Source organism: Brachionichthys hirsutus, chromosome 16 (genome assembly GCF_040956055.1).
Source record: "Brachionichthys hirsutus isolate HB-005 chromosome 16, CSIRO-AGI_Bhir_v1, whole genome shotgun sequence".
Classification (NCBI taxonomy): Eukaryota; Metazoa; Chordata; class Actinopteri; order Lophiiformes; family Brachionichthyidae; genus Brachionichthys; species Brachionichthys hirsutus.
Window position 1 is genome coordinate 12310241 of NC_090912.1, and position 22018 is coordinate 12332258.

The window sequence follows — 22018 nt, forward strand, 5'->3', positions numbered from 1 at the left end:
CTTGTGTAAAATATTCAAGTTGATTGGGTAACTAGTTTTTGAGTTATGCGCTCGGACAGACAAACATACAAAAAAACAAACAGACAAACTGACCCAATTGCAATACCCTCGCCTCCCCTTCGGCGAGGGTAACAAATGGCTGACTCATGTAGGACAGAATAAAGGCCAAGCTCTTCCCTTCTGGCCGGTTCATGTCTGATCTGTTTGTTTTATGATCATGAATCACATGTCTCTATGTGGTTTGTTTGCTGCTAACAGTCTGCCATTGGTTACTTTTCGGCTTTTTTTTAACAGTCGGACAAGTCGTTTTGTATAAGTATTAGTTTGTCTTGATAGACTTATTTCCAGTCTTCTCTCCAAGGCAGTCTGTTATAACACTAACGATCACCTTAAAGTATCTGAAATTTCCAATGTCAAAAATGGACAAGCGTACACACTCTGGTAAGAGATACAAAATACTTTTCAGCATTTTTAATGTCATGATGGAATCATTTCTGAATTTGATGACTTTGTCTTTTGTTGGTTGTCTTCCTTGCAGAATCAGTGACCACGAATGCATCAGTCACTCACGATTTCTCACCTGAGAATTCTGACATTGATATTTTGGACAATGGAAAAACCGTCAGAGATTTCATAGATGATAAAATAAAAGAGCGTGTTTCAAAGGTGAGCATCATGACATCATATCGTAACGCTATCCTCGTTGTAATCTATAAATGTGGGAAAGAAAAACAAAATGAGATCATTGATAACGGGATGTCTCTGCTCTTTTGCAATCAGGACACTGAAGACCCATTCTACGTGGCAAATCTCGATCGTCTGTATCTGATTCATCTCCGGTGGGTCACTAACTTGCCTCGGGTCCGGCCTTTCTTTGCTGTGAAGTGCAACAACACGCCGGTAGTCCTGAAGACGCTGAGCGCTCTGGGCACAGGATTTGACTGTGCCAGCAAGGTACTACATATGATCGGTTTTCTTTTCTGTCGTTCACTGTTATGGAGGAAGGTTGTCTCTTGCTTTTCAGTTTGCTCATGTCAAATATGTTTTGGTCTCACAGAACGAGATTGATCTGGTCCTGTCCCTGGGAGTGACTCCTGATGACATCATTTATGCACACACTATCAAACCGCTGTCACACATCAAGTATGCCGAGGCTCATGGCGTAAGCAGGATGACTTTCGACAATGAAGAAGAACTCCTCAAGGTTTCTCTGAGTCATCCCAATGCCAAGTGAGTCAAGCATTGCTCATATTTCTGCCCTTCTTCTTCTTTGAGCACTGATTCCTGGAAGTATTTTGAATAATGTTCCAGACTGATTCTCCGCATCGCAGTGGATGACTCAAAATCCATAATAAGACTCAACACAAAGTTTGGAGCCAGCCTGGACTCTGTTGCTCAGCTGCTGGAGCGTGCTAAAAAGCTGGAGTTGGACGTCATCGGCATCAGTTTCCACGTCGGCGGCGGGTGTACTGACAGTGTGGCTTTCATGCAAGCCATAGCAGACGCCAGGCATGCTTTTGACATCGGGGTTAGTCATCGTCATAGCAACAGATCATGACACATCCAACTTTATTGCTTACGCCTTTGTTAAAGTGCTCCCTTTATAATTTGAAGGTTAGACTACTACGAATACTCAATACATTTTAATTCATTTTTATTTATATAGCGTAACAGAAAGTCATCTCAAAGCTCTTTACAGATGTAGCAGGGAAAAATAGAGCCCAACTTGTCCCACAAGAGCAAGCACTTTGGTGATGGAGGCAAGGGAAAAACTTCCTTTTAACAGGCAGAAACCTTGGACAGAACCTAAGGCTCAGTGTCTTGTTTACCCTCGCCGAAGGGGAGGCGAGGGTATTGCAATTGGGTGCGTTTGTTTGTCTGTTTGTTTGTTTGTTTGTCTGTCCGAGCGCATAACTCAAAAACTAGGAACCCAATCGACTTGAAATTTTTACACAAGCAAGGTTCTGTCCGTGACTCGGTCCTCCCCGAGAATGCCGTTGATCCGGATCTGGATCCAAATTCTAGAATTATTTTTACATCTGGAATTGTGCCTGTGCTGTAAACTGTCACTTTAAGAGGGAGGGACACGAATGGCATGATGGGAAAAAGAGTCCAGAAGGAGTCTTGTAGTACGTTCCGGAGCAGCAAGCTAGAGCAGGTTTGGCCCCTCTGATCCGGAAGCCCTGTTTACTGTCTCACAAGATCCAATAGTCTGTTGGAGGCGGAGTCTGCAATCTCTGATTGTCTTTCTAGTTTTTAATTGTGGCAGTTTTGGTCCTCCATAGTTTGTTAGCTTGTCGCTGCATATCATGCACAGCAGACCTGTAGATAAACCCATCTTTTAAGTATGATTCCTGGTATTGTCATGAGCGGTCCACTGTACCTTTTCTACGTGTGCGAGGCAAGAACGCTAATAAATTGTATTAACATTTACTGCTCATTATGCTCAACATGTTAATCTTTTTTTGCAGAATCTTTGCGGATTCAAGATGAACTTCTTGGATATTGGAGGAGGTTTTTCTTCAAGAAAAGACTTCAAAGTTCAATTTGAGGAGGTAAAATTCAGACAATATGTTGCTATTGTGGCCCAACCCTGCATGTGTGTGTGAGTGATTGTCTGTCTGTGTGCAGCCCTGCGATGAACTGGCGACTTGTCCAGGGTGTGCCCCGCCTCTCGCCCATTGACTGCTGGGATAGGCTCCAGCACCACCCTCGACCTGGGCACAGAGAAAGTGGTTCGGGAGATGAATGAATGAATGAATGAATGGTCACCATCCTTTATTTTTGGCTTTTTAGGTTTCAGAGGTCATTAACAAAGCGCTTGATGAATGTTTCCCACCTGAAAGTGGAGTGATGGTTATTGCAGAACCGGGCCAGTTCTACGCCGAACCAGTCTTCACACTGGCAGCGAACGTGATTGGCAAAACGTTTGTCACAGATGGTAAACAAGGTCAACGTTGCTTTTGAAGCCAAAAAATGAGACACCATTATGTTATATCTGCCTGTCTGTCTGCATGGATAGACCTTTTTATGACCAATGTTTTTGTAACTTAAATTGATTTGGATGCGTCCTTCCAGGTGGTGAGATAAAGAAAATGATGATATACATTAATGAAGGACTGTATGGTGCTCTTGGTTTAGTTGCCATGCATCCTGGACTCACCAATGTCGAACCATATCCTCAGAGGGTAAATATCAAGCATGTCACGACAAAGAAATGCCAAAATTGGGTCATTTTTCAGAACAGATTACATTTAATATCATTTTAATTGACAATCGCCAATGTAAACAACCTGGTGAGATATAACTCCTCCTCAAAGAATTGATTTAAGCCTTTGCTACCTGCATGAGCTCAAAACGTCTTCAACCCTGATTATCTGCATGCTTCCATGCCAGCTTCTCGTCCGCTTCCCAGTCACTGATGGTATCTGTGATTTGATTTGCTCCACACAGACTGTGACGAACAGCGATAAGAGACACACGACTGTCATCTGGGGTCCAACCTGTGACTGCGCTGATGTACTGCTTGGCACGTACCACTTTCCAGAGATGCACATTGGGGAATGGATTCTAATGGAAAACATGGGCGCTTACTCTGTTACATTGAGCACTGAATTCAATGGATTTGAAAGAACACAGCTTTACACTGTTGTGTCAGCTGACACTTGGTGCAACTTGCACCTTTCTAACACCAACATATTTTAATCACCCTATATATGAGCAACGCCTAATCATTTAAAAACCTTGATCAAAATTGAGAGGTTTTCATCCAGTAGGTACATTTTTTAGAATATATTATTTTAGCCTAAATGCCGGGTCATGGTACCCTGTCATGTCTGGAAGAACTAACGTAGACTTCCCCACAGACATGTCAGGGGAACAGAACGTGAGCTGTTTATTTTGGGAAAATCTTTTTGTAAAATGTCAGTAGAAGTCTTCCATGGTTGGTTGAATGATGTGGACTGGAATCTATAGAATAGAATATATTTTAATATTGTCAATTGTTTTAGTGATTCTGTCTTCATTTTTCTTACGTCTTCTAACTGAGACCAGAGTGCCAATTTCGTTCCTTTCATGCGAATGTTGGTATGTCAATAAAAATTCCTTGATTCAATGCATTTCAATTTTATTTCTATAGCGCCAGATCAAACAGAAAGTTATCTCAAGGCACTTTACAGGATTAGCAGGGAAAGACAGAACCCGGGAGGCAAGGAAAAACTTCCCTTTAACAGGCAGAAACCTTGGACAGAACCTAGGCTCATGGTGGACGGCCATCTGTCTGACCAGCTGGGTTGAGAGAGAGAGAGAGAATGGCAGGTCGGAGGAGAGTCAAAAACAAGGAGATGGATAGGAAGCGATAGCAAGACAGAGCAGGAGCAGACAAAAGCAAAATATAACATCGAGCCTGGAGCAGGTGCGATCAGATAAATACACACAACTTCGACCCGAGAATGAGACTGTGAGTCGCAGAAAGTAACTCTTTTGGCGATTGTAAAGGATAATGTTGATGACGGTGATGTCATGGAGCTCAGGAGTCATTTGCTACGGAAGCGGAACGATGATCAACCCGAACCGAGCGGCGGTAGTGGACCGAAGCTGATGATCCAGAGGGACAGAGTGAGCCGGTCCCTGATGGGTCACACAAACGGCTGCGTCTGGATCACTGGATCAAGTACGTGTCTGTAACGACAGCTGCTCCACCCCCCCCCCCCACCACACCGGTAAATCGACACCGGTCTCACACATTCACCTCCTCCTTCCGCCGGAGGCGCTGGGCCTACTTTGAAGAATAAGCACAAGCAACGAGTCAAGGCAGCGGCCCCGAACCGACTCCACATGTCAAGCTTCGACGTAACTCTCCAGCAACTCAATGAGCTGCTGATGGACGACGGCGGCTTGTACAGCCGGCCCACCAAGCACTTCCACGAGGTCCACCCCAGGATCTACGTCGGCAACGCGTGAGTCATTGCCGTGGCGTGCTCCGTTTTTACCTCCTGAAACACGGCAGCATGACTCACCAAAAGCACGTCGATTCTCAGTCCGACTGTAGCTTCACAAGAAACCGGTTCCATTTTATTTATATAGAATTACAGTTAACGCTGATCAAGAGTACAATAATCTCAGATTAAACTACAGAGGTAGATCTTGTACAATCAGAGGTTTGAGGTCTTTTATGTTCTCAAAAATAACTAGATGTGTCATATTTAGCCTCAGCGTTATTCTCTGGGCATTTCTGTAGCTGTAGCTGTACAGGGAAAATACTGCCTCGTTTTATTTTTAGATGACTGTTGTATCAGAGTCCACTGGTGTTAAATTAATTACTCGTCAATCGTTTATATATTCATTCATTTTCTAACACTCTCTCGGCTGTAGAGGGTCTGTGGACAAGAGGCGGAGTCTGTCTCAGCTTGCTGTGGACGAGAGGCGGAGTTTGTTTCCGGCATACGGCGGAGCAACAAAGAGACAACCGCTCACGCACACCAACATACTGCGGACGTTAGTAATAGTAAATGCTGATATATCGTGAAGTAACGTTAATATGAAACATAATTACCATGCACAGCAGCAGAAATAAAACGGAGCTCTTTACAGCAGACGCTCTCTCTTTCTGTCGGCATGGCGACGCAGATGCCAGAGACACCGACCAAATCTAGATTCCTCCCATCGATTTTTATCTCCATTTTCATCTGTGACTTCTTCCTCACCTTCCTCACGTCTTTGCTGACGCTGTGGTTCCGACTGAACAGGCTGAACAGAGGAGCTGATCGCTGCTAACAGATCGCAACCATTTGACGTCACACCCAATATCGCGACGTAAACAATATTGGTGGCCCCCAAACAAAATGGATTTTACAGTTTATAAGAAATACTTATGCCTTTATGTAGTAGAGGTATATTCTTGTATTCTTAGACCGATTTGTCAACACAGTCGGATCGCTTTAAGGACATTAATGTTGCGTCCCGTAGGGCTAACGAGCAGAGAAAGACCCCAAAAATACGGAGACAGAGCCGGGAAACAGACAGAGTCTTTAATCGCTCTGAAAGAAAAAAACATTCAGGCTAAAACGGTACTGAGGGGTGGACGGGCTGGAACATCCGGTAAGAAAGAACACAAAATCGCAGCCAAACAAAAGTGCAAAAAAACAATAGCTGAGCTGGTAACTAAATCTAACAAACAAAATCCCAAATACTGAGCTGAGGTCTCGTACCAACGGCAGAGAAGGGATCGGAGGGGACGGGGAACACGCACAGGAGACATTCGGGTGATCTGGTAACTGTGACCATGGAGACCAAGGGATTTAAGCAGTGGGTAATTTGGATGATGGGTTACAGGTGCGTCTGCTCTGCCGATCCGTTCTCTGCCACGCCCACTGTCAAGAGCGAGGGAGAGTGAATGAAAATCAAACAAAACCCAGAATCCTAACAGTTAACTCCTGGATGACCAAGAACTTCCTGTTATTAAATCTAAATAAAACTGAGGTTCTGGTTCTTGGGCCAAAGCATCACAGAAATGTTTGTTCTAGTGTTGTAGTTGAACTAGATGGCGTCTCAGTGTCCACCAGCACCACGTCCAAGAATCTGGGGTAATCTTTGATCAGGACCTGTCCTTTCAGTCCCAGATAAAGCACGTTTCAAGGACTGTGTTCTTTCAACGTCGGAATATTTCAAAGGTCAGGCACCTACTAACCCGAAAAGATGCAGAAAAAATAGTCCATGCTTTAACCTGCAGCAACTAAGTGTGGCTGTGGCCTTATCTAAACCGTGCACTTGTCTCCTAGACCCGGTCCCAACTAAGCTACTTAAAGAAGTCTTCCCCTCAATCAGTATTGCTTTGCTAAATACGATTAATCTATCTTTAATCACAAGCTATGTACCTGTTAGAGTTAATTTGCTTATTTTCAATTGTTTAATGTAACTGTTAGGTGCAGAACAGTCCCATCTGGTGGGCAGCGATGTTTACGCCCTGAAGGTATTGTGATGTCACTGGGTCAAGAGGTGGAGCTATGAAGGTTATAAATAAACGGTGTTCCAGAAGGTGGAACGGAGTTGGTTTTGAGGAGCGCGCCAGACCAGTCGGTCATGGCTGCGTGAGAGAAAAAGAATCCTTGACTCTGCCTGATTCATTTCAATGCGTTTGTAAATTAATATCACAATGTTAGAGACTTTATCCCTAACATTTATTGGTCCTCGAGCCGCGAATCCAATATCACGTGAATCCACGGACCGGAACGTGCGGCAGGAGCGCGGACGCACGCGGTTTTTGCGCTGGCATGGCAATGGACAGTCGGCAGCGCAGCGGGTCCTCGGAGAAGGCCCCATTCACGTTTCGGTCCGACGGGAGATTCGTGTGACGGAGGAACAGCGGGAAATACGCATCAATGGACGAAGGTAAGTAAGGATTTAAGATGTTTATGTGTGTGAATGAGTGAGAATGGGGGTCGCGCGCGCGGCGCGTGCTTGTCGGTTACGTATACGGGTTTCGTCTTAAACGTTATCTGGGGAAGAAAACTAAAACGGGACTCGTGTTATTTATGTTTGCCTTGAAATCCCTGTGAGATTTCTAAAACTGGTTTGGCGTAGCAGACCGAATGTAAAATAGGACTCATTTTGTTTGTGATTGCCTAAGGAATCCTAGTGATTCTTAAAACTGGTCTGAGGAGCAGACTGTATGTAGGACTCATTTTATTTGTGATTGCATTGAAATCCCAGATTTCTAAAACTGATCCGGAGAGCGGATTGAATATAGGGCCATTGAATGTAACGACAAGTAACGTGTGTATGTATGGATGCTTGAATGGTGCCTAAGCAGAGGAGCACATGGGGAATTGTAACATAAAACAGCATGCTAAAAAACTATTAAAATAAAAATCGTGGGCAACAGGATAGCTTGGGTTGCAGAATGTCTCAGTGAGTTCTGCAGGCCTCGACTGGACATTCGTGCAAGGGGGGATAACTTTCCCAGTTGAAAATAAACATCTAGGAAGGTAGATTGTTTGTAAATAGATTATTTCTAGCAGAGAAGAAGGAAAAGGTGATGTTTTGGTAATTAAAGTACGAGAGGATGTTTAATGATGGAGGAGATTTAAGAAGGATTGAGAAGGTCGCTTGGATGAAGTGGAGAAGAACGTCAGAAGGAAGAAGCAGGAACCGGTGAGTATACGGAAAGTATTGAGAATGTGTAGAAGAACAGCTAAGTTGAGGAAAAGAAACCAGAATGTGGTGTGTGTTGGAAATGTAACATGTAAGAAATATGATGTGTAAAGATTGTTTTGAGCATTTCAGAAGAGACAAAGAAGCAGCATGGAGAAATGGAATGCTGAGACCACATGGCAGCTCCAAGATGGAGACCAGGACAACAACAAAATGGAGACTTAAGCAGAAAAAGTCTTTGAATTCCAAATTAGCATGACAGAACCATGTCTGGCAGCCATGTCTGTGCTGCGAGAGCGTAGCTAACTCTACGGCACAGCCATTGATATGCAGATGTTTCTGGAGACACCTTTTGTTTGAGAGAGACCGGCTGGTTGCAGACCCATGTCCATGGCTTTGTGGAATGCATAGCCACAAAAGGTCTTCTGAAACAGAGGCTGAATCCATGGAGACATGTAGCAGGAGTTTAGAGTTTGTAGATAGATTAAAAACTAAGGTAATCTCAGGATCTAAATAAAATCTAAAAGAATTGATGCTGATTCACGGCGGAGAGGTAATTGCACAAACACACGCACACATCTAAAGAGACTTTTGACTGTACAGTACAAGACAGATAAGGAGGTTAAAGACTGACTTCAGACTGAAGGAAGATGAGACGACCAGAGACAGACGTGAATTGGGGACTTGACATTTGTGAATATAACATGTAAATTTAATCCTTTTTCTACCCTAACAGGAGGGATTCCGGACTGGACTGGGAGCAGATAATCTCTGTCAACATATGGGTTCTCAATAGGTTGTAACGTGAAATGAAGGAAGGAAGAGGTTCAAAGATTTTATCGTGTGTCAATAAAGAAATGTGTTTTGTTCTGAGTTGCAAATGCCGATAACAGCTCCAGGAACACCAGGAGACTGCTAAGCTGTGATGCAGAAACGACAGCCAACGGAGGCGCTGTACGGTCGAAGGAACATCTCAGACAAGTAACAGCAGAGGAGATGCCTGACGGACTGGAGGCGATGAACCTTCCGGCCAACACATGGCAACCTCAATAGGAGCATCTCAGACAAGCATAGGGTGAGAGGCACATGGAAACTCTTTTGAACTTATTTCATCCCAAATTGAGTGATGTATATAATATGTTGTGAATGTGATGTAAGAGTAGGAATTATTTTGAGACATTGTATTAAACAAGTTAGACTAATGCTAATAGAGTAGACTGGATTTACTAATGGAAGCAAGTTTGAACCATGGAATACTTTCATGGTTTAAACAGGAGGGATTGCACAGCAGTAATTAAATCAATAATTACTCTGGAAGAATAAAAATAATACGAAAAAAAATTGTTTGCTGTATATATGTGTAGAATCACTAAATGCTGTTACAGTAGCTATAATAAGTAGTAAGATATGAAACAACATGCAGATCAGATGTCACTGTATATCAGAGTGCTAGGCTAGTGTAGAGAAGGCTAGGATGAGGTTTGGCCAATGCACGGAAGGAACCAAAAGCCATGGATGCAGTACATCGATTTGGTGAAGAGAAGAAGTGAAGAGGAAGCGTTGAGTGAATAGATGAAGCACACTCTTTCTGAACGATGTCCAGAGAGCAAATGATCTGCCGAAGTTTTTCTTTGTCCCGACGGGAGGGCGAATCTACAGAGCGTGTTTGGTGTTGGCGTCTTCATGGAAACCATCAGGAAGCAGCAGACGGTCCGGACCGAGGAAGGGAGGACCACTCAGGGTCATGCTGACGACACCAACGAGACGTGAACATCCAGAGTTCCTCCTGAATCCATCCGTTGCACTGCAGGAGGAAACGGCTCTTGCCAAACTGATCCAGAGATGCAGACAGGAAGTCTGATCAGAGAGAGGTGGTGAGAGATTGACTCGCACTCATTTTAAGATCCGTGAGGAAGAGACCCTCACAGTGTAACGCAGGACAAGAACACTGACAGTGAAGCTGAATCACTTTCAAGAAGATTTGCTGATGGACAAGGAACGAGAACAAGCAGACTGACCTAACACCAAGAACAGTTTGCATTTTCCAAAGTGTAATCTGTTTGAATGTTTGTCTAGAGATGTGTGACTAGAAGAACATCATAAAGTAATCTATGCAGATTAGGAGAGTTGCATAGGAGTAGTTAACCAACACCTGGTATCGTTATACTGTATTAATTGCAACTGTCAGTAATTTTTGATTAAGTGGAGAACCGTACGATGCAATTAGAATCCTAAAATAGATCAAATAACACTGAGTAGGATGTAGAGTTAAATTCATAAACTAAATTTAACTAAACAATTGCTATTTGTTGATATTCCAATAGGCATGAAATTAATAGAAAGATAGGTTAACAATTATACTAAAATAGAAGTAATAAGTCTACAACAACGTAAAAGTGTATAAGCATATGACTTTTGATAACATTAGAGTAAGTAAAAGTAGCTAAATTATAGTGACAAGTTGAGTTAATAAGACAGTAAAAGATTGTTATGATTATCCATCCATAATATAGATAGACATTGTAATAATTTAATTTAGAGTTCAGAATGTTCCAGATGTGTTAAAACTTTGGAGCAATAAAGATAAAATAATCATGTCACTGTTTTCAAATTTCAGTATGGAAAAGATAATGCTGGTAAAATATTAAGGTAATTCAAACTAGGAGAAACATCCGTAATGCTCTAACGTAGGATTTGTGAATAAAGGGTTTGCGGAAACGAATGTTGATTGTTTTTGTACTGATTTGATTTTATGTTTTTTCATGTTTGTTTTCCTTGTTGACGATGAATGAGATGTTTGACATTGTATTAGGAAGATTGTTAAAATGCCTGAATTGGGGGTCTGTAGGATGATCTCAGCTGCTGGCTGGATCTGGAAGGAATTTTCCCGTCTGAAAGAAGTTTGGATTTGAAGAAGAATTATGCAAAATACGGGTTTTTCGCCTTCCTCCCTGATTCAGGTCAGATTATGAATGTAATAACTCAGGTATTGATTTTGATTGTATTGATTTGATTGAACAATCATATAACAAATATGATTGTTTTCTGGTAGTTTAGTTCAAGCATGTTTAGCTAACACTGAATGTTTTGTAGAAGCCAGAAGAATGTTACAGTTTTACAATGAAAATACAGGAGGGAATGTTAGAGTTAATTTGCTTATTTTCAATTGTTTAATGTAACTGTTAGGTGCAGAACAGTCCCATCTGGTGGGCAGCGATGTTTGCGCCCTGAAGGTATTGTGATGTCACTGGGTCAAGAGGTGGAGCTATGAAGGTTATAAATAAACGGTGTTCCGGAAGGTGGAACGGAGTTGGTTTTGAGCAGCGCGCCAGACCAGTCGGTCATGGCTGCGTGAGAGAAAAAGAATCCTTGACTCTGCCTGATTCATTTCGATGCGTTTGTAAATTAATATCACAATGTTAGAGACATTATCCCTAACAGTACCCAAGTCTTTTAAAACAGCAGTCATTAAACCGCTTCTCAGAAAACCAACATTGGATCCTGATGTCTCGGTTAACTATCGGCCAATTTCAAACCTTCCATTCCTGTCAAAGCTTTTAGAGAAAGCAGTTTCCAGTCAGCTGTGTGAATTCTTACAAGACAATCAGTTATTTGAGGTTTTTCGGTCGGGTTTCAGAGCTCATCATAGCACAGAGACAGCATTAGTTAAAGTCACCAATGACCTTTTAATAGCGTCTGATAATGGACTTGTCTCCGTGCTTATTTTATTAGATCTCAGTGCAGCCTTTGATACAATAGATACACGTGCCTCATATATCTGACCGACTACGTCAAGCGTGAAGTAGACTCGGGCAAATACTGCGGCATGGTCATGCTGGACCTCCAGAAGGCCTTTGACACCGTTAACCATTCAATCCTATTGAATAAACTAGGGGCGATTGGTTTTGATAGCACATCAACAAACTGGATGAAATCGTACCTAGAGGGACGAGAACAAATGGCTGCCCAAAAAGGTCTATTAAACATCTCCAGCTGATCCAGAACGCAGCAGCTCGGGTTCTAACAGGAACCAGACTGAGAGAACACATTTCCCCTGTCCTGGCGTCTCTGCATTGGCTTCCTGTTAGGGAACGGATTGAATATAAAATCCTTCTACTCACTTTTAAAGCCCTCACTGGCCAGATCCCTCCTTACCTTACAGAGATGATTATCCCGTATTGCCCCACTAGGACCCTGCGGTCCCAAAATGCTGGCCTGCTCGTTGTTCCAAAAATTTCCAAGAGCAGACAGGGGGCGGAGCTTCCAGTTATCAAGCTCCTTTATTGTGGAATCGGCTCCCTGATTGGTTCGTGAGACAGACACCATCTCTATGTTCAAGAGTAGATTAAAGACTTTCCTTTTTAACAAAGCTTATAGCTAATCGATGCAGTAATCAATATAATCAATATGCTGTCATTAGGCAGCATTGGTGGCTTAACATCATGACACACTGAGCTCCTCCCTCTTTATCTGATTATTCATGTTATAAATATATGTCAGTAATCTCTCTCTCTCTTCCTGTAGTCTTGTTCTCTCTCTGCCTCTGTTTGTCCCTCTTTCTCTTTCAGGTCCTTCTGTCTGTGGTGCTGCAGAACCTGGACCTGTGTCCCTCACCGCTGATGTCCACGTTGCTAGCATTAGCATTTATAGCTTTATATCGCTAGCATTAGCATTTATAGCTTTATATCGCTAGCATTAGCATTTTGTTTTTGTCTGCTCCTGCTCTGTCTCGCTATTACTTTCCTATCCATCTCGTTTTTGACTCGTCTCCGACCTGCCATTCTCTCTCTCTCTCTCTCTCTTTCTCTCTCTCTCTCTACCCAGCCGGTCAGACAGATGGCCGTCCACCATGAGCCTAGGTTCTGTCCAAGGTTTCTGCCCGTTAAAGGGAAGTTCTTCCTTGCCTCCGTTGCTCTTGTGGGTCAAGTTGGGTTTTGTGTTTCCCTGCTAATCCTGTAAAGTGCCTTGAGATGACTTTCTGTTGTGATCTGGCGCTATAGAAATAAAACTGAATTGAATTGAATTGAATTTGCTGATGACTCAGCACTCCTGATTTCGGGAGAGGACAAAGTGCAGGTTGAGGAAGCTCTCAGCTCTGAGGTCACCAGAATCCGTACTTGGCTTACGGATAACAAACTGTCACTACATCTTGGAAAAACAGAATCTATTCTTTTTGGGTCTAAACACTCTCTACGTGAGATAAATGTGGATGATTTCAAGGTCACAGTCGATAATACAGTAATCTCCAGCAAAGAAGAGATTACCTATTTGGGCTGTGTTCTTGACAAATACCTGTCTGGCGATAGTATGGTAACTAAGGTGATCAAAAAAGTCAATCAGAGAACAAGATTTTTGGGCAGAATGTCTGCTTTTGTCAACAGAAGTGCTCTCCGGACTCTTGCTGGAGCCCTCGTTCAGCCCCTCTTTGACTATGATAGCACCTCCTGGTATTACAACATCAAAGTGTCCCTGAAAACCAGGTTCCAAACCTCCCAAAACAAACTGATTCAGCTACTCCTCAATCTGGGGCCATGACCCACCTTCTTCCTGGACATTTTGCTAGCCTAAAATGAACCATTGTCGGTGTCTGTGCTGTAATAAAGTGCATGCCGCCCGTAGATCGCTCTTCAGACTCCAGCGTCGCACCTGATCACGGTGTCGCCCAGTTCCTCTCTGGCGCTAACTCTCGTACAGCAACTTCTCCTTGCACTACAAAATAAGAGCGCACACTTCAAAATAAATGTCATGCAACTGCGCTGCATTTAAAGCGTGGCAGATTTAAAAAAACACATTTATTAAAAAACACAAAACAAATATTTCCCAAAAAAAACAGTTCTTCATGCTTTGGCTTTTGCCTACTCTACACTTTGTGAGCGCTTCGGTTCCCTTTAAGGAGGGTCATCCTCAGTGGCAGTTTGGGATCACAGCAAGATGAGCAAGTGACAGTGATGGAGAAGTCCTCCCCGAGAATGCCGTTGATCCGGATCTGGATCCAGATTTTAGATTTTTTTAAAGGATTCTTTATCATTGCGAGATAGGGCACTTTTTGACATCTTTCTTAATTTCTTCAAAACTCATGGCAGTATGGATCTGAAAAAAATCACTCATAAGTACTCCTTAAAGGTCTATTAGCATGACTAATTTCGGCCGGATCCGGATCACAATCCGGATCTGAGAGCTAATTTTCGTTCTAAAATCAGCATTTTTCAGGAGTCCATCCTGACCTCAATTTTGGAGCTAGAGACTTCAAATTATGTGTGCACACTTATAGTTCAGTTGTAGTTGTATCTTTTCTCGTTCCGGAGCAGCAAGCTAGAGCAGGTTTGGCCCCTCTGATCCGGAAGCCCTGTTTACTGTCTCACAAGATCCAATAGTCTATTGGAGGCGGGGTCTGCAGTTTCTGATTGGCTCTTGTTATATATTAGTCTAGGATTAAAACATTTTTTTTCTAATATCACCTAATTAACCATGAATTGTCCCTTGGGATGAATAAAGTTGTCTGAACTGAACTGAACTATATTCAGGTTTTCTTCAACATTTTCACTCACAAATATTAAACGTGAGTCCCTCAGTGACAAGGCAGATCATGACTTTATTTTAACAGATTTTATGTCCAGTAATTTATACCTTATAAAGTAATTTTGATAAGCATCCAGTGAAATTAGATGCTGCTGTGGCATCATGCATATTTAAAAACAGGAATGCAATCTTTTATTGATCAGCATTTTCATTCGTCGTAGAAATAATTTGCGCTTATTGGGTTTACAGTTTGGCAGCCTGTTCTTTCTGCCTGATGTGTCCCGGATTAATTTGAGGCCCGACGTCAAACGTCTCCTGAATAGAAGTGGTGGACAGGACGCAAAACACTTTATTCCAGCCTTTTTAAAGTTGTGAAATTATTTGAATGTCCAGATTATCAAATTACCAAATGTTGTTATGATGCCAGACTGAATACTTGATTTCATGCCTGTTCCTTGTTTCTTTCACCTGATAGAGTTTAATCTAACAATCATCTTAGACTTAGTGGAATCAGGGGTACAACAGTAGCAGTCTGTACAAAATACTGACATCTTTATGTCCATTTATTTCGTCCTAATGCAGGATTGTGGCGACGAATGTGATGCTTCTGAAACGCCAGGGCATCACCCATATCCTGAACGCGGCAGAGGGAAACTCCTTAATGCACGTCAACACCAACCCTGCGTTCTATTTGGGCTCAGGCATCACGTACCATGGCATACCAGCCAGCGACACCGACCACTTCGACATCAGCATCTACTTTGAAGAGGCAGCTGACTTCATTGAGAAGGCGCTGGCGTACAAGAATGGGAAAGGTAACAGGAAAACAGCTGAGAGTAACTCGCACTGAGAATTAGAGGTCCGGCAGGATCGGATGTTTCTCCCGTCGCTTGATTTTCAAAAGCCTTTCTATGACTTGGTAGATTCCGAAGAAACAGGAACAAGCTAATGCCTTCGACACAATAAAAGAAGTTACATAATAATTAACCTGATAATATATTCAAGAAAGGTCCACCAGCAGACTGAACCCAGGTAAAAAGGATGGAAGGCTAAATCTTAAATCCTTCTAGAAAGCCGAGCCAAGGCTGTTAAACTCTTCTAAAGACGCATTATAATCATCATTACTGAGCCTTTGTCCATATACTGTACTGAGTGTCTTTTTTAATATATTTTTATTTATTTATAATCATCATTACTGAGCATTTGTCCATATACTGAGTGTATTTTTTAATATCTTTTTATTTATTTTATTTTATTTATTTTATTTATTTTATTTATTTTATTTATTTTATTTATTTTATTTATTTTATTTATTTTATTTATTTTATTTATTTTATTTATTTTATTTATTTTATTTATTTTATTTATTTTAATTAATTTATTTTATTTTATTGGTTGTATTGGTTGTATTGTATGGTCTGGTAGACTGCTTAAACTGAATTGCCCCTTGGGATAAATAAAGTTGTCTGAATCTGAATCTGAATTACATCGCCTCCTTATTTCCTTATAACCTTAAGTGGCTGCTTTTCTGCTCTCCTGCAGGGAAAGCCTACGTTCATTGCAGGGAAGGATACAGTCGCTCGCCTGCCTTAGTCATAGCCTACCTGATGCTGCGCCAAAATATGGACGTCCACACCGCTCTGTCCATGGTGCGCCAGAAAAGAGAGATTGGACCCAACGACGGCTTCCTCGGGCAGCTGTGTGAGCTAAATAAGAGGCTTGACGCTGAGGGAAAGTTCTGGAACAAACGAGGCAGTGAGGGAGAAGGGCTTCCTGTTCCATGGCGCTAACCTGCCACAGATCTTCTGAGCGTAGATGAGTGGAATCACTGATTGTGTGTAATAACGTCCTACTGTCACCTCCTCTGAGCCAAAGCTCAGTCGCTGCTGTTGGCAGAGGAGATTCAAGCACCGCTGACTCCGATTTTTATGGTACCATAAAATGATGAAAGCAGTCCTCATACTTTTTAAATTGGGTAAATCCGACTTATCAAAACGCTTATCATATTTTCACGACCATACATCAATGAACGCGTCTTTTTTCATGCTTCTGCTTGATTCTGCTTCTGACATCATTCCTGCCACCCATAGGGGATCTGACCCTTCAGCAGACATGACAAATGTTTGTTATATTTATGAAATCTGTATGCATTTCTGACATTATTGGTTCAGTTTGGTTCAGTGATTGATTAAATCATGACATTTCACCAGTAATCAGTTTTAATTAGAAAACTGTCGAGCTGAATATTGGAATTATTGACAATTACACTCTTTGTGTCCGTGTAAAAACTCAGTCAGTTTGCCTCAATCAATTTAAATGTGATAACTTGAGGATTCCAGCTCAGTATTTAGAGCAATTTGGAATGCTGGAAGGTAGGAATTATCACCAACAACCGGGGAAGCGTATGGTGCCTTTGAGTATATGTAGAGTCAGGGCTGATGAGGGATTAGCTGCAGGTGAGCCTCGGAGCACGGGTGACCGGAATCAGCTGATTGCAGGAGGAGGATCCAAGACAGACCATCGCCATGGTTACTCGGTTAGTAGAGAATGCTGTTTCATCGTCCCTTCGATGATTTCAGGCCATTCGTTTGATTAGGAAGATTTGACACCTGATGACTTTGGTTGGGTGATTTCCTTTCTGAAACAGATGGGAGTCCATCTATTTGATCGTTATTCCAAAATACGAAGGTAGAAACAGGATCCGCAAACAAAAAGAAGTTCTTTCTGCTTCACATGAACCATCTGTTTGGGAAAATGTCAATAATATTTACAAGTGTAAAACTTCACATCATGAATTCATAAGAAAGTGTTTTTAGTGCTTCTCTGCTAATTGGGCTCGTAGCCCTGAACGCAACATTCAGTAGTTTCAGGTTGTGTTGCTCTATTTTATATATGAAACTAAACAATCCAGTTGATAATTAATCAAAGGTGATGCATTCAGTGACTGGTAGGTTGGACGGGTCGATGCGATCCAGCGTTTCGGCTAGCTAGCGCAAAGTGGACTAAAGTCAGTTTGCATGTACATCGGAACGAAACAAACCGTTCTCCAATGGAGGAAGCGAAAGTACCCGACTGGCAGAAGCCTCCATGCAGGCGGCGCTCATCTTCCTCCTCCTGTTCCAGCTGTCAACAATGCATATATTTCTGTTTCACACAAAAGCAGTGACGTGCGGTGAGAGGAGGCAACGCCTCACCTGTCATCAAGAGAAGTAAAACAATTCAAATAAAATGATGATAAAATAAGTATTTGTGGTAAAATGTGTCTGATCTGTAAATTTATTTGAATAAATAAAATCGCTTTTCAGTCATTAAAATCCCTGCCGCACGTCAGATTGCGCAATCACACACACGCACGCACACACTCTATTGAGCACGTGCCATTGGAGGGTGCCAGTCGCTGTCGCTCTGTGTCACCAATGTGATGTTTGTATTCTTTTTGTTATGTTATTATTTTTCATAGTCTTAGTAATATATTTAACGTATGTTTATAATAACATATTAAGTCTTAATTGTTTGACATAAAACCGCATGAAACATCACAAGGTGAGGCAGACGGTACCTCTGCCTCAAGACAGCGGCGCGCCTGAGCCCGTGTTGATGTTTGTTCTATCGACGAAATACGTGATGCTGTATCAAAGCGAAGAATGTCCCAAAACTGGACTTTCAATCTGAACACAAAATCAGAACTAATGGAAGACTTATGGCAGAGTTAAAACGTTTGCTTCAAACATTGGGACGGAAGATAAGCCGCTCTTTGCAAACAACAATTATCTCCATTGAGACGGAGGGACTTTTAAACGCTGAACAGATGGTATGGAGTCAAGATGCAGAGGCAGACTGACGGTGGAGCAGCAGAAGAGTTTACCCCCCCCCCCCAAAAAAAATGCCAAAGTATCCAAATCAGCAGGTTAAAGTAAAGGCGAGGTCCGAAAAACAGGCCAAGGTTCGAAAACAAGGCTGTGGCTTGACCAAGAGGTTGGAATGTGAGGTGCAGAGGACTGAAGACGAGGGAGGGCGAAGAAGGGAACAAGGAGCAGGCGTGACAACGAGAGGGAAAGAGGTCAGACACAGAACAGGAAATCATGCAACACAAAGGGGGGGGGCATGGAAGCATGCCCCCCCCTTTGTGAAGAAAGCCCCAAACATGATGACTCAGAGAAGATGAGGAAGACTTCTACAACAAAGTCATCGAGATCTCTGTCCAGAAGGAACTGCGTAGGGACTAAAGGTAAGACCATATGTACGGTACATTATATATTTGTATAAATATATCAACAATCTGAGGAAAAGACAGGAGGCGGAGCTAGGAGCGATATCAAATCATTTTTAATGTTGGAAACATTAACATACGCCACAGAGACACAAACACAGCTTTGAGCCTTTGAGCTTTTGTTCTCTGCAAAACACACAACCAGCTTTATAAAATACGCCATCAGACTCTGATCCGGGGGGGGGGCGTTGACCCCAGGTCTCATTCTGCTTTACATTCAAACACTGAGCTGCAGCAAAACAACAATGGCCACTTCCTTCCTGGGCAGGGCCTCGCTGGCGTCTCTGACCCACTCGGGCTCGGTTCTGTTATGCTGCGTGATGTCACTGTGAATCGAGAGAGGATACCGGACTCGTGGGGGGACAGACGGTCTGGGACTTGGGCTTCAGCACCGTTATTGTTCAAGGCACAATCTTTTTTTATTTTATCTGTGCCTAATTGCATATTTTAAATTGAACAGAATCAGATTCCCTTCAGAGCTTTTTGTGAAACAGGAGCACCAATTCTGAATTCTCGACCACGTTAACAACACTATCATATATTTGATTTGGCCAAACTACTCAACCAACCCCAAGCCTGTCCTCGTCATCGTCGGTTCTCTCTTGGATTGTGAGGTCAGAACACAGAGATATCTGCTGACTCATGATAAATACTCAAAGCGTTGCTTCTTATGTCAAGCTGTCCATTTCTCATGAGCACAGCAAGGAGAGCGGAGCCGTTCCCAAAGATTCTCTGTTACTTTGTTACAATGATGAACAACCCGAACAGATCCTGTAAGCCCTCCCACCAGTCCCACCAGTTCACGCTTTAAATGCTCTTTATTCAGCCTGCTTCACATTTCAGGGAGAGTTCAGGCACTGAAAGTGTTTCCGTGTGGAACCCGGGCCCACTTCTGGATCTTCCACTGTTGGGTTCTGCTCCAGAGCTCGACTGAACGCTTGCTCTCTGGCAAACAGCAGTACGATGAGGTATGAAAAGTTGCTTCTCGTTTTTGGTCTGTTGTGTGTGTGTCTTTGCTATTTCATTTTTATATTGTGAAGCTTTTCCCCACATCAAATGCAATATACTTGCAACAACACAGAGATTACTATACGGAATATTTGTACATAGCAAGATGAGCGTGTCAGGGAAGCAAACAAATACTGGAGAGCAGGAGTCCTGTTCGTTCACTTTCTGTTCAACTAACTGCATTTTATTGGCATAAACTTAGTTTAAAATAACCTGAAGTGTAACCTCTGAATTACTCTGGAGGTCCAGGACGGTTAATAAGTATGGATCGATCGTTAACTTTATTATTATTATGCTTTGTTTTCCCCTTTTCCCAAGGAGAGATTTTATTCTGAAGGTCAATATTTACTGTCAATAAAAAAGTATGTTATTTGTTTTATTACATCTTTTTATTTTCTTGAAGATTTTTCCCTTCGGTCAGCAAACGATCCACAGAAGATATCGATTCTGCTGTATTTGTGTTTTAAGTCGTCACAGACAGAATGAGCAGCAAACAAGAACCTCAAAGCCGCATTAAAACGGAAAAACAGGTTTGAAAGCCTTCTTGAAGAATCTACGAAACAACCTGCACCATGTCTGTAGCTTAAAGGTTACCTATGACGCACGTACTTAGAATCACAGGACGTATATTAAAACTTCTAGTATACGGCAGAGCTGGTTCTGCATAAAGGTGACCAAAGGTTCACTCAACGTGCTTCTTACCGTTGGCCTTGAAGCGAAAAACAAACTTCCCTGCAGGACAGAACACAGAAAAGGCAACTTCAATTCAAAAGTCTGAGCCCACATCCCGCCGGTTCTGCAGCAGGGGGGGCATTTCATTCAGCTGAACTGCAGGTGAGGTGAACCCGGGCCCTCAAGTGACATTTGAGCACCTCTACCACTGCGCCAACGACGGCCCGAGAGTGCAAACAGCCAATTCCTCACAGGAAAGCACGAACACAGTCAGACAAACGTTCACTTGGCAAGAAAATCAGATGCAGAGTAACAAATTCATACAAGAATTAGCATAAAAACAGCTTAAGTCACCTCATCGCTTGCTTTACATCACTCAGGGTTATCAGTCCCGACACCACATTTGTTTTTAAACATAGTATATCGATAAAAAAAAAAGATATAGTCTCGATCTGTGACACCATCAAGGTTTTAAATCCATCTAGAAACTCATTCACCTGATAATAAACACAACGACAAACACGGCGCACAACGAAAGCCACGTCAACAACATCAAACCCAATAGGAGGTGGGACGTCCCACTCGGGCTGTCATCGTATTCCACATTCCACACCGGATTGTCATCTTCCTCCGCCTCAGAGTTGGGCTGGCAATAAGGAGAAGGGACGAGGACGAGGCTCGGGAGTCGGGAGCAAACGGAGAGGATGGGAGGAGCTTCTCCAATGACACAAACAGGGCGGCTGTGCTGCCAGCTCAAATGTGGATCGGTGGGCCAGACCTGATCTTGTGTTTGAGCGGCTCGGGGGTGCGCAGGTGGGCGCTTCGTAAGGGTCCGTCGCTGATCCCCACAAACAGGAAGGAACTGAGGTTGGCACTTCTGATTGGAGCTGGCAGCAGACATTCAGCCAATGGCAGCTCGAATGCCACATGCAGTAAGTGAAACATTATATAATATATATGTGTGTATAAATATATGCTGTATATCTGAATAACCAACCTCTAATGGCTTTCATTCACAGTGATAGTGAGCAAAGTACGGCACAAGGCAGGCGTGTATTGCTGTGTGTGTGTACATGTACATAAATACAGTGTGTAAAAGGAGCGCTGAACACGGCAGCATTGGTGCTGCTGACATGTCGGCAACTGACTCACGCAAAGAAATCCAACGTTAGAAATGCGTAATAAGATGGAATAACGCAAGGCAAAGGCATCGAACACGCTTTACTGAAATGAGGTCGGATATATCTCAAATCAAAGTTCAATTGTTGCAGCATCGAAAGGCGTACAATAGTACAACACTAACGTAAAAGAAGATTGAGCTTCAAATATAACCAAAGATGACATTAAAGACGTGGGATGTTGGTTCAGGAAGAAAACGAGCCATATTGTCTCGTCTTC

General features: G+C 42.7%; 2 protein-coding genes across 3 annotated transcripts; both read left to right on the forward strand.

Annotated features, from left to right (window-relative positions):
* Positions 1-407: 407 nt before the first annotated feature.
* LOC137905420 (ornithine decarboxylase-like) lies at positions 408-4103 on the forward strand. Of its 2 annotated transcripts, none has more exons than XM_068749660.1 (9): positions 408-441; positions 539-666; positions 781-954; positions 1058-1230; positions 1312-1528; positions 2472-2555; positions 2797-2950; positions 3079-3188; positions 3454-4103. In XM_068749660.1, the coding sequence occupies exons 1-9, from the start codon at positions 411-413 to the stop codon at positions 3703-3705; spliced, it is 1323 nt and encodes a 440-aa protein (XP_068605761.1). In that variant the 5' UTR covers positions 408-410; the 3' UTR covers positions 3706-4103. The 2 variants fall into 2 exon arrangements, with proteins under 2 accessions (XP_068605761.1, XP_068605760.1); XM_068749659.1 differs by having other exon boundaries at positions 2797-2941.
* A 628-nt stretch (positions 4104-4731) lies between these two features.
* On the forward strand, positions 4732-17913 carry LOC137905759 (dual specificity protein phosphatase 3-like). Its single transcript, XM_068750017.1, has 3 exons — positions 4732-4958; positions 15253-15485; positions 16213-17913. The coding sequence occupies exons 1-3, from the start codon at positions 4837-4839 to the stop codon at positions 16458-16460; spliced, it is 603 nt and encodes a 200-aa protein (XP_068606118.1). The 5' UTR covers positions 4732-4836; the 3' UTR covers positions 16461-17913.
* Positions 17914-22018: the final 4105 nt, after the last annotated feature.